The sequence below is a fragment of the Coregonus clupeaformis genome, unplaced genomic scaffold (genome assembly GCF_020615455.1).
Source record: "Coregonus clupeaformis isolate EN_2021a unplaced genomic scaffold, ASM2061545v1 scaf1025, whole genome shotgun sequence".
NCBI lineage: Eukaryota > Metazoa > Chordata > Actinopteri > Salmoniformes > Salmonidae > Coregonus > Coregonus clupeaformis.
In genome coordinates this window covers 113,235-127,836 of record NW_025534479.1, presented here as the reverse complement: position 1 = coordinate 127,836, position 14,602 = coordinate 113,235, and the positions used below count along the sequence as shown (strand labels likewise).

Here is a 14,602-nt window from a genome sequence, read left to right as displayed (position 1 = left end):
TACTCTATTTTTGATCCTGTTGCTGCTGCTCTTCAACTGGAAGCAAGACAACTATCCATCTGACATCCCTGTGAAGAACTGTTGCTGGTATCTTGATTGAATGTTTTTCCATCTTTTTAGCGGGCTTCACAGTTGCGACTGGGTAGCTGGGGAAGGATCGGAGATATACATCCCTCACAATTCCCTTCTTGTCCGTGTTAACGTCAATAACTCTGGCAAGCCTGTACTGCAGTTTTTTCTTCATTAAAGATTTGGAATCTTCCTCCACAGAGCAAGAGTCCAGTGTTTTCCTCTTTGACCACAGCAAGCCTGCTGAGTGTGGTGTCTGGCCAGGTTACATCCTTTTGGGCTGCAAGGAAGAGATCCCTGAGTGCATCTTCACACTCCATGATGGTAAGTGTAGCTTTCTTGATTCTGGACCTGATCTCAAGAGCTGAAGGAATTTCCTTTTTCTTTGGCTTGCTTGTGGTGGTGGTCTTGGCTAGCATTTCTTTCCACCTTGTGGCAGCTCTCCACACCCAGGCAATGACTCTTGTCAACCTGGTTAAACTGCTGAACTTGCTGATGTTAAGGATATTCCCCACTGAATAACCAGAAGGTGGTCTTTGGACTTGGATTTGGTGCCCTCTTCCATTAGGGGCTGCTTTGCAGGTCTTTACCTTTGTCAGAGGTTGGAGATATTGGTATACGTGGAGCATGTTGGATTTTTTTCCCCACCTGCGCTCGGGTCAGTGCTGCTGTAAAACATTTCCTTTGGAGCTTGTTTATGCCTTCTTTGGCATCTGCAGTGACTTCTTTGGCTGACTTTGTCGGCCAATCCTCTACAGGTCGTTTCAGAAACTCTGGGCCGTTCTGCCACACAGAGTTCTCTTTGAGGTCCTCTGGGGTTGCTCCTCTTGTCATGAGGTCAGCAATGTTTTGCTCACCTGGAATCCATCTCCAGTCCTCAACTGATGTGGACTTCTGGATCTCTCCCACTCTGTTTGCAAAAAGGTCTGGTACCCATAACTGTCCCTTTGGATTGCACCCAGCACAGTTTGACTATCTAACAGATGGATCCAACGTCCTACTTGCATCCGACTGTGCTTTTCAATGTATTTCCTGAGTCTTGCAGCGAACACAGCACCACAGACTCCAGCCTTCACTGGTTCTCCCTTTTGGTCAAGTGGTGTAAGCTTGGCTTTGGACTCAACAAGTCGGACCAGGATGCCTTGCTCGGTCTCCCACCTGAAGTATGCCACTGCTCCATAACTCTGGTCGCTCCCATCTGAGAATGTTATTCCCCAGGGTTCTCCAATCCTTTTGACTGGAGTCAGGCTTCTATGGAAGGTAATTTGGTTGAGGTGTCTGTATTCCTCAAACAGGTGGATTGCTTCTCCTCTAAGTTTCTCAGACAGAGGTGTGTCCCATGTGTCTCTTGTTAGAGCTTTGCCTCCAGTTTCTTGGAATGCTTTTCTGACTACAATGGCTCCTTTCTGTTTGGCAGGTGTTGCAAGGCCTATTGGGTCATACAAACTAGCTACTTGGCTAAGCAGTTGCCTTCTGGTCAGTGGGTTTGGAGTTTTCATTCTCACTTCCTCTCCAACGAGATCTTGACTGATCCTCATCTTCTTTTGTCTCTTTGAGAAGTTTATCGAGGTCATGAGGTACAGTTTGTCTGATTCGACTAAATAACCAACTCCAAGGGCTCTGTTGTCTCCTTCTCTCACTTGGTTGGGGAGGATGAAGACTTCATCTGATGATGTTGGATGTTCTGATGTAGATGTTTGCCTCCCACTTTGGCCTGATCGGACCCACGGCTTGAGGAAGAATCCACCTGCCTTTAGGATTTCTTCGACTTTTTTGGTGGTTCCGTCTAGCTTTTTCAGGTCATTATGGGATGTCAGGATGTCATCTACGTAGGAATCCTCTTCAAGGACCCTCCGTTCCTCTTTCAGATGTGTGAACATGGGCAACTTCGCTGTTTCTCTCATGGCTAGTTGTGCGATACACCCTGCTGGTCGATCGCCCATGTTGACCCTGGTGATGGCATATTCCTCAATGTCCCCATCATCACCGTCTCTCCAGAGGAATCTATGGAGGTGCATCTCCAGGTCTTCGAGCCACACAGAATTGTACATCTTTTTGATGTCGCCGAGAGCAGCATGGATTCCTCTCCTGAACCTTAGCAGTACCGCTCGAATAGGATTAAGTACATCAGGCCCTTTCAGAAGAAGGTCATTCATGCTGCTTCCTCTAAACCTCTGGCTGCTGTTCCATACCAGTCTGACAGGTGTAGTTATAGAGTGTGGGTTTGGTGCTATCAAGTGACTGACGTACCATACTGGACCTTTCCAGTCGGCAATGGTCTTTCTAGTGAGTTTCTTTGCTGCCTTCCTTTCCACCATCTCATGAACTTGAGTTGTGTATGCTGCACGCCAATCTGGTTCTCTCTTGAGTTGTTTCTCCGTCCTCAGAAACGTGGCTTCCACTGCGCTTCTGTTGTTGGGCAGGGAACTTGGATCTTCAATCCAAGGGTATTTTGTGTCCCAGTGAGGCTCCTGACTATGCACATCTGACTCCACGTAACTGAGACCTTGCCTGATTATCTCAAGCTCTCTTTCTTCACTAAGAGTCATGTCTTTGCCTCCTGGTTGACAGTTACCACAACGACATCCTCCACACATGGGTTCACAGGCCGCACCAATGCTGTCCCACTTCCACCAGTCCAAGAACTCTTTGCCAATAACAGTGGTTTTAGTTTCAGCTCTAGATTCTTGCATCTCAGCAATTTCTTGATACTTTACTGCTGTGATTCTCATAGATCGTGCAAAATGAGTTTCAGAATTGTGCAGGGCCATGTCCACTACTTCACAGAGGTCTGGATGTGCTCCTCCAACGGTCTTTCCTAAAGGGCTCTCCCACAGGACAAGATCTCCTACTACCTTTACTCTCTGTGGAGCAAGTCTTCCTTCCCGGTGGCTTATGAGAAGCTCAACATGTTCTGGTCTGTGAAGGTCTTCCAGGTTGGTATCGGGGAAGAACTTCTTGAGGTGTTGTGCTTTGATTGCTCTGTGAACTTTTGCAATCTCATCCAACCCATAACAGATCAGCTCATGAGCTCTCTCCGTGCCTCTTGGTGTCTTGACTCTCACCTTGAGTAAGTATCTTTTGGTCTTCACCTTCATGGCCATGCCTCCAACTCCATGGACGACTAGTGTGATCCTTTCACTTCGAAGCTTCAGTCTCCTGGCGGCTGTGTGAGTGATGTAGTTGGTGTCTGATGCTAAGTCAATGAGAGTTCTAATTTTCTGCCCTGCGTTCGTAGTTACTTCGAGAAGCATAAGAATAACTGGGAATTCACGTGTGCTTGAGTCCATTACCCCAGGAAGGCTTCCTCCAGTGCAGTGTGATTTTGCCATGTTGGTGAAAGCATTCCTGAATTTTTCTGCCACGTCCGGGGTGAGCTCACGTATTAATCTCTCTTGCTCCTCTGTGAATGTTTGCCTCCTGGTGCTGGGTTTTTCCACTTTCACGTATTCTTTCCTCTTAGCCCCTCCTTTAAGGCAGAGAAAGAAATGGTGATCCGAGGAGCTTCCTCTTTTGCAGTCTCTGTTTCTGCAAAGGTAAGTGTCCGTACATTCCTCATCCTCTCCATGACATCTGAGGCATCTTCTGCATGCTCCCAGTCTTTCGACAGCATTCAGCTTCTCACTAGGCTTTAGTTCTTTGAACTGCTTACAAAAGAAAATCTTCTCACGGTGCTTTTCATCTCCACACACAACGCATCCTCCCTTTCTCGTGGACCTTGTGGAAGCATACCGCTTCTCCGGGTACGTAGCTTTCTTTTCAGGGTCTTCACTTACACCCAACTGGTCTAGTTTCTCCAGTATGTCCTCTTGTGTCTTTAAAAATCTTAGAAGGCTGTCGAAGTGATTGTCAGGTGTGACTCCATTTCTTGGGTTGACCATGAATGTCAGCCAGTCCCTCTTCATGTTATCCGGCAGCTTGCTCTCTATGGATCTGATGACAAGGGGATTCTTTATGGCTCCACTGCTTTCGAGCTCCGTGAGGTCATTCAGGGCCTTTTCCACAGCTTGAATCAGGTCAATAACCTTCCTTGGTTGGTGTGACTTTAAAGGAGGGACCCTCTCCAGGTCCTCAATTATCTCCAAAGCGATTGTTGGCTTGTTTCCATACCGGTTTTGGAGTACTCTAAACATGTCTTCAGCACTGTTATATGATGACAGGCGCAGGTCTCTACATATTCTCTCGTCCACACTGTCAAGAAGTTGAAACTTCTTCACCTCCACTGAACCAGTCGGCTCTCCCTGCTTTTGCAGGCTCTCCCAGTCTTTCCTCCATCTGTGGAAATTCCTCCTAAGCCCAGTGAATTTAGGTAGACTGGTTGGTTTTATTCTCACCACTGGTTGTGGGACTGCTCTTGGTTGAAGCTCTGTAGGTCTTCTGTCCTCTTCTGCAATTCTCTGTGCGATGAGGAATTCTGTTCTTTTGGCCTCGAGGTTACTGCCGAATATTCTCAGATCTTTTACTCTGCCTTTCAGATCTGCAGTCTCATCGTGTGGGACCCATTTTTCCCAGTCTTTCAGGCTTTCACTTGCATCATGGATTAGCTTCCTCGCTCTTTCCAGCTGTAGTTCATAGCCGTCCCTGTTAATAGCAGTGACGGGGGTTTCTTTGGCTCTGTCACAGGCTTTCTCCGCTTCTTGGATTGCAAAGTCTACCTCCTCTTTACCGTATCTTGGCCAGAGGTTGAATTGGACTGCCTCTCGGATTTCCTCCAATTTCATGTCGCACTCTTCAATCGTCCTTTCAAGATCAGCATGCTGGTCCTTGTCGAGCTTGACCTCTTCATCTCCCTTAGTTCCCGCTTCAGCCAGTAGGCCAGCCGCGTAGTCATCATTTGAATCACCGACACTTCTAGCCAGGGAACTGAGCTTGCTGAACTCCTCTTGTAGTTCATGCTTAATCATACCAGCTGCAGCTTTACTCAGGTAGTTCGCTTGTCTGGTGAAAGCAGATTTGGCTAAGGTCCGCTCTTGCTTCAGTTGCTTGACTGTTTTCCCAAAAGTTTCCTTGGCCATGGTGTAGAGTTTCACAGGCAATTCTTCCTTGCGTCGACAGCTTGACTTCAGCCCTTTGATCCTCGTCTTCACTGCCGCGCTGGTTATCAACTGTCAAGTTCTGCGTGATTTCTGGCTGACCACAGCTCTGCCCAAACTTGAAAACGGCTTTATCCTTGATGAACGCAAAGGACAACTCAAAACTGTTCACTTTATGATTTTTTATTGTCACAAAGATGGAACAGAATAGGTTGATAACCTTCAAAACACACAAACAAAACCCATGGATTAGTTACAAATAACTCTCAATTCCACTTTCTCAAAAATAAGCATAAACTAATGTTACTGAATCCTCAACCTAACCAAACAATCATTTCATCATTTAGATTAACCTAGGATCATTGCAAGTTAATAATTAAATATCAATATCATAATTAAACATTTAACAATACACATGATTAATGTAACGTTACTGTCAAGTACTACGTTCACATAATGAAGTCTTCACTATTTAATTAATAATTGTATGTTACAACCAAACAAAAGGGCATATAGAAGCATGAATTCACAACACATTCTGTCCTACCAGTTGCGTCTTTGGATGATCAGGAGCCGTGGTCATTGGTATCTCTTCTCAGGAATGAGTGAGAGCCAAGTAAGCTTTTACCAAACATTTCGATGCCATGCACATGCACTGCTTGTGGGTGCGCACGTTAATATGGTCCCCAGAGCACTTCCTGGTGGTTGGTTTCAACAGCTCCGGTTGCATGGTTGCCCCCTGCAGGTTGGGAGTGCTTTGAGCACCCTGGGTGGATTTAGGCTTGAGTGCTCGGTATAGCTTGTAGTCAGGAATTGACACAACAGGTATCTATAGTAGGACTGACAGAAAGAAACAGCTGTATTGGTCTACTATCTATAGCAGGACTGACAGAAAGAAACATATGTATTGGTCTACTATCTATAGCAGGACTGACAGTAAGAAACTGCTGTAATTTTCTACTATCTATAGCATGACTGACAGAAAGAAACAGCTGTATTTGTCTGGTATCTATAGCAGGACTGACAGAAAGAAACAGCTGTATTGGTCTACTATCTATAGCAGGACTGACAGAAAGAAACAGCTGTATTGGTCTGGTATCTATAGTAGGACTGACAGAAAGAAACAGCTGTATTGGTCTACTATCTATAGTAGGACTGACAGAAAGAAACAGCTGTATTTGTCTACTATCTATAGCAGGACTGACAGAAAGAAACAGCTGTATTGGTCTGGTTTCTATAGTAGGACTGACAGAAAGAAACAGCTGTATTGGTCTGGTATCTATAGTAGGACTGACAGAAAGAAACAGCTGTATTGGTCTGGTATCTATAGTAGGACTGACAGAAAGGAACAGCTGCATTGGTCTACTATCTATAGCAGGACTGACAGAAAGAAACAGCTGTATTGGTCTACTATCTATAGCAGGACTGACAGAAAGAAACAGCTGTATTTGTCTACTATCTATAGCAGGACTGACAGAAAGAAACAGCAGTATTGGTCTGGTATCTATAGTAGGACTGACAGAAAGAACAGCTGTATTGGTCTGGTATCTATAGTAGGACAGACAGAAAGAAACAGCTGTATTGGTCTTGTATCTATAGTAGGACTGACAGAAGAAACAGCTGTATTGGTGTGGTATCTATAGTAGGACTGACAGAAAGAAACAGCTGTATTGGTCTGGTATCTATAATAGGACTGACAGAAAGAAACAGCTGTATTGGTCTACTATCTATATTTGGACTGCCAGACAGAAACAGCTGTATTGGTCTACTATCTATAGCAGGACTGACAGAAAGAAACAGCTGTATTTGTCTACTATCTATAGTAGGACTGACAGAAAAAACAGCTGTATTGGTCTACTATCTATAGAAGGACTGACAGATAGAAACAGCTGTATTGGGCTACTATCTATAGCAGGAATGACAGAAAGAAACAGCTGTATTGGTCTGGTATCTATAGTAGGACTGACAGATAGAAACGGCTGTATTGGTCTACTATCTATAGTAGGACTGACAGAAAGAAACAGCTGTATTGGTCTACTATCTATAGTAGGAATGACAGATAGAAATAGCTGTATTGGTCTAGTATCTATAGTAGGACTGACAGAAAGAAACAGCTGTATTGGTGTGATATTTATAGCAGGACTGACAGAAAAAAACAGCTGTATTGGTCTCGTATCTATAGCAGGACTGACAAAAAGAAACAGCTGTATTGGTCTACTATCTATAGCAGGACTGACAGAAAGGAACAGCTGTATTGGTCTACTATCTATAGCAGGACTGACAGAAAGAAACAGCTGTATTTGTCTGGTATCTATAAAAGGACTGACATAAAGAAACAGCTGTATTGGTCTACTATCTATAGTAGGACTGACAGAAAGAAACAGCTGTATTGGTCTACTATCTATAGCAGGACTGACAGAAAGAAACAGCTGTATTGGTCTGGTATATATAGTAGGACTGACAGAAAGAAACAGCTGTATTGGTCCACTATCTATAGCAGGACTGACAGAAAGAAACAGCTGTATTGGTCTGGTATCTATAGTAGGACTGACAGAAAGAAACAGCTGTATTGGTCTTTTATCTATAGTAGGACTGACAGAAAGAAACAGCTGTATTGGTCTACTATCTATAGCAGGACTGACAGAAAGAAACATATGTATTGGTCTACTATCTATAGCAGGACTGACAGAAAGAAACAGCTGTATTGGTCTGGTATCTATAGTAGGACTGACAGAAAGAAACATCTGTATTGGTATAATATTTATAGTAGGACTGACAGAAAGAAACAGCTGTATTGGTCTACTATCTATAGTAGGACTGACAGAAAGAAACAGCTTTATTGGTCATGTATCTATTGTAGGACTGACAGAAAGAAACAGCTGTATTTGTCTGGTATCTATAGTAGGACTGACAGAAAGAAACAGCTGTATTGGTCTGGTATCTATAGTAGGACTGACAGAAAGAAACAGCTGTATTGGTCTATTATCTATAGCAGGACTCACAGAAATAAACAGATGTATTGGTCTACTATCTATAGCAGGACTGACAGAAATAAACAGCTGTATTGGTCTTGTATCTATAGCAGGACTGACAGTAAGAAACAGCTGTATTGGTCTGGTATCTATAGCAGGACTGACAGTAAGAAACAGCTGTATTGGTCTACTATCTATAGCAGGACTGACAGAAAGAAACAGCTGTATTTGTCTGGTCTCTATAGCAGGACTGACAGAAAGAAAACAGATGTATTGGTCTACTATCTATAGCAGGACTGTCAGAAAGAAACAGCTGTATTGGTCTGGTATCTATAGTAGGACTGACAGAAAGAAACAGCTGTATTGGTCTGCTATCTATAGTAGGACTGACAGAAAGAAACAGCTGTATTTTTCTACTATCTATAGCAGAACTGACAGAAAGAAATAGCTGTATTTGTCTACTATCTATAATAGGACTGACAGAAAGAAACAGCTGTATTGGTCTACTATCTATAGCAGGACTGACAGAAAGAAACAGCTGTATTGGTCTGGTATCTATAGCAGGACTGACAGAAAGAAACAGCTGTATTGGTCTACTATCTATAGCAGGACTGACAGAAAGAAACAGCTGTATTGGTCTACTATCTATAGCAGGACTGACAGAAAGAAACAGCTGTATTTGTCTGGTATCTATAGAAGGACTGACAGAAAGAAACAGCTGTATTGGTCTACTATCTATAGTAGGACTGACAGAAAGAAACAGCTGTATTGGTCTACTATCTATAGCAGGACTGACAGAAAGAAACAGCTGTATTGGTCTGGTATCTATAGTAGGACTGACAGAAAGAAACAGCTGTATTGGTCTACTATCTATAGTAGGACTGACAGAAAGAAACAGCTGTATTGGTCTGGTATCTATAGTAGGACTGACAGAAAGAAACAGCTGTATTGGTCTTGTATCTATAGTAGGACTGACAGAAAGAAACAGCTGTATTGGTCTACTATCTATAGCAGGACTCACAGAAAGAAACATATGTATTGGTCTACTATCTATAGCAGGACTGACAGAAAGAAACAGCTGTATTGGTCTGGTATCTATAGTAGGACTGACAGAAAGAAACAGCTGTATTGGTCTACTATCTATAGTAGGACTGACAGAAAGAAACAGCTGTATTGGTCTACTATCTATAGTAGGACTGACAGAAAGAAACAGCTTTATTGGTCATGTATCTATTGTAGGACTGACAGAAAGAAACAGCTGTATTTGTCTGGTATCTATAGTAGGACTGACAGAAAGAAACAGCTGTATTGGTCTGGTATCTATAGCAGGACTGACAGAAAGAAACAGCTGTATTGGTCTACTATCTATAGCAGGACTCACAGAAAGAAACAGCTGTATTGGTCTACTATCTATAGCAGGACTGACAGAAATAAACAGCTGTATTGGTCTGGTATCTATAGCAGGACTGACAGTAAGAAACAGCTGTATTGGTCTGGTATCTATAGCAGGACTGACAGTAAGAAACAGCTGTATTGGTCTACTATCTATAGCAGGACTGACAGAAAGAAACAGCTGTATTTGTCTGGTATCTATAGCAGGACTGACAGAAAGAAACAGCTGTGTTGGTCTACTATCTATAGCAGGACTGACAGAAAGAAACAGCTGTATTGGTCTGGTATCTATAGCAGGACTGACAGAAAGAAACAGCTGTATTGGTCTGGTATCTATAGTAGGACTGACAGAAAGAAACAGCTGTATTGGTCTACTATCTATAGCAGGACTGACAGAAAGAAACAGCTGTATTGGTCTACTATCTATAGTAGGACTGACAGAAAGGAACAGCTGTATTGGTCTGGTATCTATAGCAGGACTGACAGAAAGAAACAACTTTATTGGTCTGGTATCTATAGTAGGACTGACAGAAAGAAACAACTGTATTGGTCTACTATCTATAGTAGGACTGACAGAAAGAAACAGCTGTATTGGTGTACTATCTATAGCAGGACTGACAGATAGAAACAGCTGTATTGGTCTACTATCTATATCAGGACTGACAGAAAGAAACAGCTGTATTGGTCTACTATCTATAGCAGGACTGACAGATATAAACAGCTGTATTGGTCTGGTATCTATAGCAGGACTGACAGAAAGAAACAGCTGTATTGGTCTGGTATCTATAGTAGGACTGACAGAAAGAAACAGCTGTATTGGTCTGGTCTGACATGTTGGCCCATCCCCACACTGCTCACCTCATTCACAGCTGTAGTATAGTTTCAACAAAGCAGAATGATACAGCTTACTGTTAGGAAGCTATATAGTCCAGCCAAATCACTGTGTTACTATGTGCTACTGTGATAAGTCACTGTGTGTTACTGTGATAAGTCACTGTGTGTTACTGTGATAAGTCACTGTGTGTTACTGTGATAAGTCACTGTGTGTTACTGTGATAAGTCACTGCGTGTTACTGTAATGAGTCACTGTGTGTTACTGTAATAAGTCACTGTGTGTTACTGTAATAAGTCATTGTGTGTTACTGTAATAAGTCACTGTGTGTTACTGTAATAAGTCAATGTGTGTTACTGTAATAAGTCAATGTGTGTTACTGTGTTAAGTCACTGTGTGTTACTGTAATAAGTCACTGTGTGTTACTGTAATAAGTCACTGTTTGTTACTGTAATAAGTCACTGTGTGTTACTGTAATAAGTCACTGTGTGTTACTGTAATAAGTCACTGTGTGTTACTGTAATAAGTCACTGTGTGTTACTGTGTTAAGGCACTGTGTGTTACTGTAATAAGTAACTGTGTGTTACTGTAATAAGTCACTGTGTGTTACTGTAATAAGTCACTGCATGTTACTGTAATAAGTCACTGTGTGTTACTATAATAAGTCACTGTGTGTTACTGTAATAAGTCACTGCATGTTACTGTAATAAGTCACTGTGTGTTACTGTAATAAGTCACTGTGTGTTACTGTAATAAGTCACTGTGTGTTACTGTAATAAGTCACTGTGTGTTACTGTAATAAGTCACTGCATGTTACTGTAATAAGTCACTGTGTGTTACTGTAATAAGTCACTGTGTGTTACTGTAATAAGTCACTGTGTGTTACTGAAATAAGTCACTTTGTGTTACTGTAATAAGTCACTGTGTGTTACTGTAATTTGTCACTGCATGTTACTGTGTTAAGTCACTGTGTGTTACTGTAATAAGTCACTGTGTGTTACTGTAATAAGTCACTTTGTGTTACTGTAATAAGTCACTGTGTGTTACTGTAATAAGTCACTGCATGTTACTGTGTTAAGTCACTGTGTGTTACTGTAATAAGTCACTGTGTGTTACTGTAATAAGTCACTGTGTGTTACTGTAATAAGTCACTGCATGTTACTGTGTTAAGTCACTGTGTGTTACTGTAATAAGTCACTGTGTGTTACTGTAATAAGTCACTGCATGTTACTGTGTTAAGTCACTGTGTGTTACTGTAATAAGTCACTGTGTGTTACTGTAATAAGTCACTGTGTGTTACTGTGTTAAGTCACTGTGTGTTACTGTGATACGCCACATTTAGTTACTGTGTTAAGACACTATGTGTTACTGTAATAAGTCACTGTGTGTTACTGTAATAAGTCACTGTGTGTTACTGTAATAAGTCAATGTGTGTTACTGTGTTAAGTCACTGTGTGTTACTGTAATAAGTCTGTATTGGTCTGGTCTGACATGTTGGCCCATCCCCACACTGCTCACCTCATTCACAGCTGTAGTATAGTTTCAACAAAGCAGAATGATGCAGCTTACTGTTAGGAAGCTATATAGTCCAGCCAAATCACTGTGTTACTATGTGCTACTGTGATAAGTCACTGTGTGTGTTACTGTGATAAGTCACACAAAAAAAAAAAAAATATGTGTTACTGTGTTAGAGAGAGAGAGACTTGAGAAAACCAGGTGTTGGACTGTATTAGTAACCTCTATCATCTAAATATTTGTTTGTAGCCTATTCACGACCAACTGAACAAATTTAATTATTATAATTTTTCACAGAGTTAGTGAGTCTGCCCTTGGGGAAATGCTTACTTGTTAGCTATCATGCTAACAAGCTAACTGACTTGGAGGAGAGATGCTAGGCTATCATGCTAACAAGCTAACTGATTTGGAGGAGAGATGCTAGGCTATCATGCTAACAAGCTAACTGACTTGGAGGGAGATGCTAAGCTATCAAGCTAACAGACTTGTTTATTCCTGTCTGCAGGGGGAGCGACCAGCCCAAACACACACACATATTGTCAGCATCTCTGGGAATGTGTGTGTGCGTGTGTCTGGGATTGTGATGGCCTGGAGGGGGCTTGCATGGTGGATCCCCCACTGATCTCCCCAGAGACCTCCCATCCTTCTACCTCCACCCCGGCCTCAGCATGGCTGGTCTGGTGCTGAACGAGACAGGCATGGAGGACTGTGGGATAGATGACAGCTTTAAGTATGACCTGTACAGTGTGGTCTACAGCGTGGTGTTTGTCCTGGGGCTCTGCACCAACTGTGCTGCTCTCTTTGTGTTCTGCTTCCGGATGAAGCTATGCAACGAGACAACGCTGTTCATGACTAACCTGGCGTTGTCAGACCTTGTGTTTGTGTTCACGCTGCCCTTCAAGGTCTACTACAACATCAACCGACACTGGCCCTTCGGAGATGAGCTCTGCAAGGTAGTTACTAGTTTCTAGCCCTTTTCACTGTGTGAACTGTTAGGTAATTTCACAAGTGTTTGGCTGTATATGTGTTTCTGTCTAATACATGTATTCCACCCCCCAGGTGTCAGGCAACGAATGAATCAATCAATCAATTAGTAAATGAATTAATCACTTAACCAATCAATCTCTCTCCATCCCCCAGGTATCAGGAACAGCCTTCATCACCAATATCTATGGCTCCATGCTGTTCCTCACCTGCATCAGTGTGGACCGCTTTCTGGCCATCGTCTACCCCTTCCGCTCGCGCTCAGTCCGCACGCGGAAGAACGCGGGCCTGGTGTGTGCTGCGGTCTGGCTCACCATCGTGGGTGGAGGGATATCGGTCACCTTCTTTTCCACGATCAACCAGGCAAACCGCGCCACGGCCTGCTTCGAGGGATTCTCCAAGAGCACCTGGAAGACATACTTGTCCAAGATCACTATCTTTATAGAGGTGAGGAGAGAGAGTGAGAGAGGGAGGGAGGCAGGGAGGGAGAGAGGCAGGAGGGGAGGGGGATGGAAGGAGAGAAGGATTCTCTTCAATCACCTGGAAGACTTAGGCCAGGATTCAATCAGAAACCGCTTTAGCGTGCTTGACATTTAAAGGTAATCTCCAATTCAGCCGACATCTGAGCTTGAATAAGATCCCTGGGAATGTGATAATATTGCCTTTAAAAGCCGCCTTGTCTTCAAACACGATGGGATTGAATCCCGGCCTTACCTCTCAGTGTGTGTATCAGTGTGTGTATCTTATTATTAGTGTGTGTCGTGTATGTGCTAAGCTCTTCCTGTACTCTCCAGATTGTAGGTTTTCTCCTCCCCCTCCTGACCAACCTGGTGTGTTCCTCTCTGGTGCTGAGAACCCTCCGTCGCCCAGGGACCATCGGCCACGGCTGCAACAGCAAGCGCCGGGTCCTCCGTATGATCCTCGTCCACCTGGCCATCTTCATCGTCTGCTTTGTCCCCTACAACTCCATCCTCTTCCTCTACGCCATGGTGCGGACCCAGGCTCTGGCCAACTGTAACCTGGAGAGGTATAACTAACCCTAACCCTACAACTACATCCTCTTCCTCTACGCCATGGTGCGGACCCAGGCTCTGACCAACTGTATCCTGGAGAGGTATAACTAACCCTAACCCTACAACTCCATCCTCTTCCTCTACGCCATGGTGCGGACCCAGGCTCTGGCCAACTGTAACCTGGAGAGGTATAACTAACCCTAACCCTACAACTCCATCCTCTTCCTCTACGCCATGGTGTGGAGGTATAACTAACCCTAACCCTAACGCTACAACTCCATCCTCTTCCTCTACGCCATGGTGCAGACACAGGCTCTGGCCAACTGTATCCTGGAGAGGTATAACTAACCCTAACCCTACAACTCCATCCTCTTCCTCTACTCCATGGTGTGGAGGTATAACTAACCCTAACCCAGGCTCTGGCCAACTGTAAACTGGAGAGGTATAACTAATTGCACTTTAGCACTTACGCTTTAACAATCAATCACTCAATCAATCAACATGTCATTTTTTTCTTAACTGCACTTATTCAATGTTCTTGTAAATATCCTCTGAAATGTGTTGTTGCTGTTTTTAGATATGTGATTTAGTCTGTCTGTATGTTTGGTGTTTACTGCAAAATGACTTGCCTCATTGAGGCCATTAATTAGCGTTGTTCTGAATGTGAAGGTTTGTTCGGACGCTGTACCCAATCACCCTGTGTCTGGCCACCCTCAACTGCTGCTTAGACCCAGTGGTGTACTACTTTACCTCTGAGTCCTTCCAGAAGAGTCTCACCACCGGGGGGAAGGG

The 14,602-nt window shown here is 43.4% G+C and overlaps 1 protein-coding gene across 1 annotated transcript; it reads left to right on the top strand.

The window, feature by feature from the left end:
- The first annotated feature begins 12,327 nt into the window (after positions 1–12,327).
- On the top strand, positions 12,328–13,834 carry LOC123486140 (lysophosphatidic acid receptor 4-like). Its single transcript, XM_045217359.1, has 3 exons — positions 12,328–12,766; positions 12,954–13,244; positions 13,592–13,834. Exons 1-3 carry the CDS (start codon positions 12,482–12,484, stop codon positions 13,832–13,834), a joined length of 819 nt encoding a protein of 272 aa, XP_045073294.1. The 5' UTR covers positions 12,328–12,481.
- Positions 13,835–14,602: the final 768 nt, after the last annotated feature.

What these genes read in the sequence shown, in the direction of transcription:
- LOC123486140 (XM_045217359.1), top strand. Translation starts at nt 12,482, where the DNA reads ATGGCTGGTCTGGTGCTGAACGAGACAGGCATGGAGGACTGTGGGATA. An exon ending in TCGGAGATGAGCTCTGCAAG is followed by an intron (nt 12,767 to 12,953) that starts GTAGTTACTAGT and finishes TCCATCCCCCAG; the next exon opens with GTATCAGGAACAGCCTTCAT. An exon ending in AGATCACTATCTTTATAGAG is followed by an intron (nt 13,245 to 13,591) that starts GTGAGGAGAGAG and finishes TGTACTCTCCAG; the next exon opens with ATTGTAGGTTTTCTCCTCCC.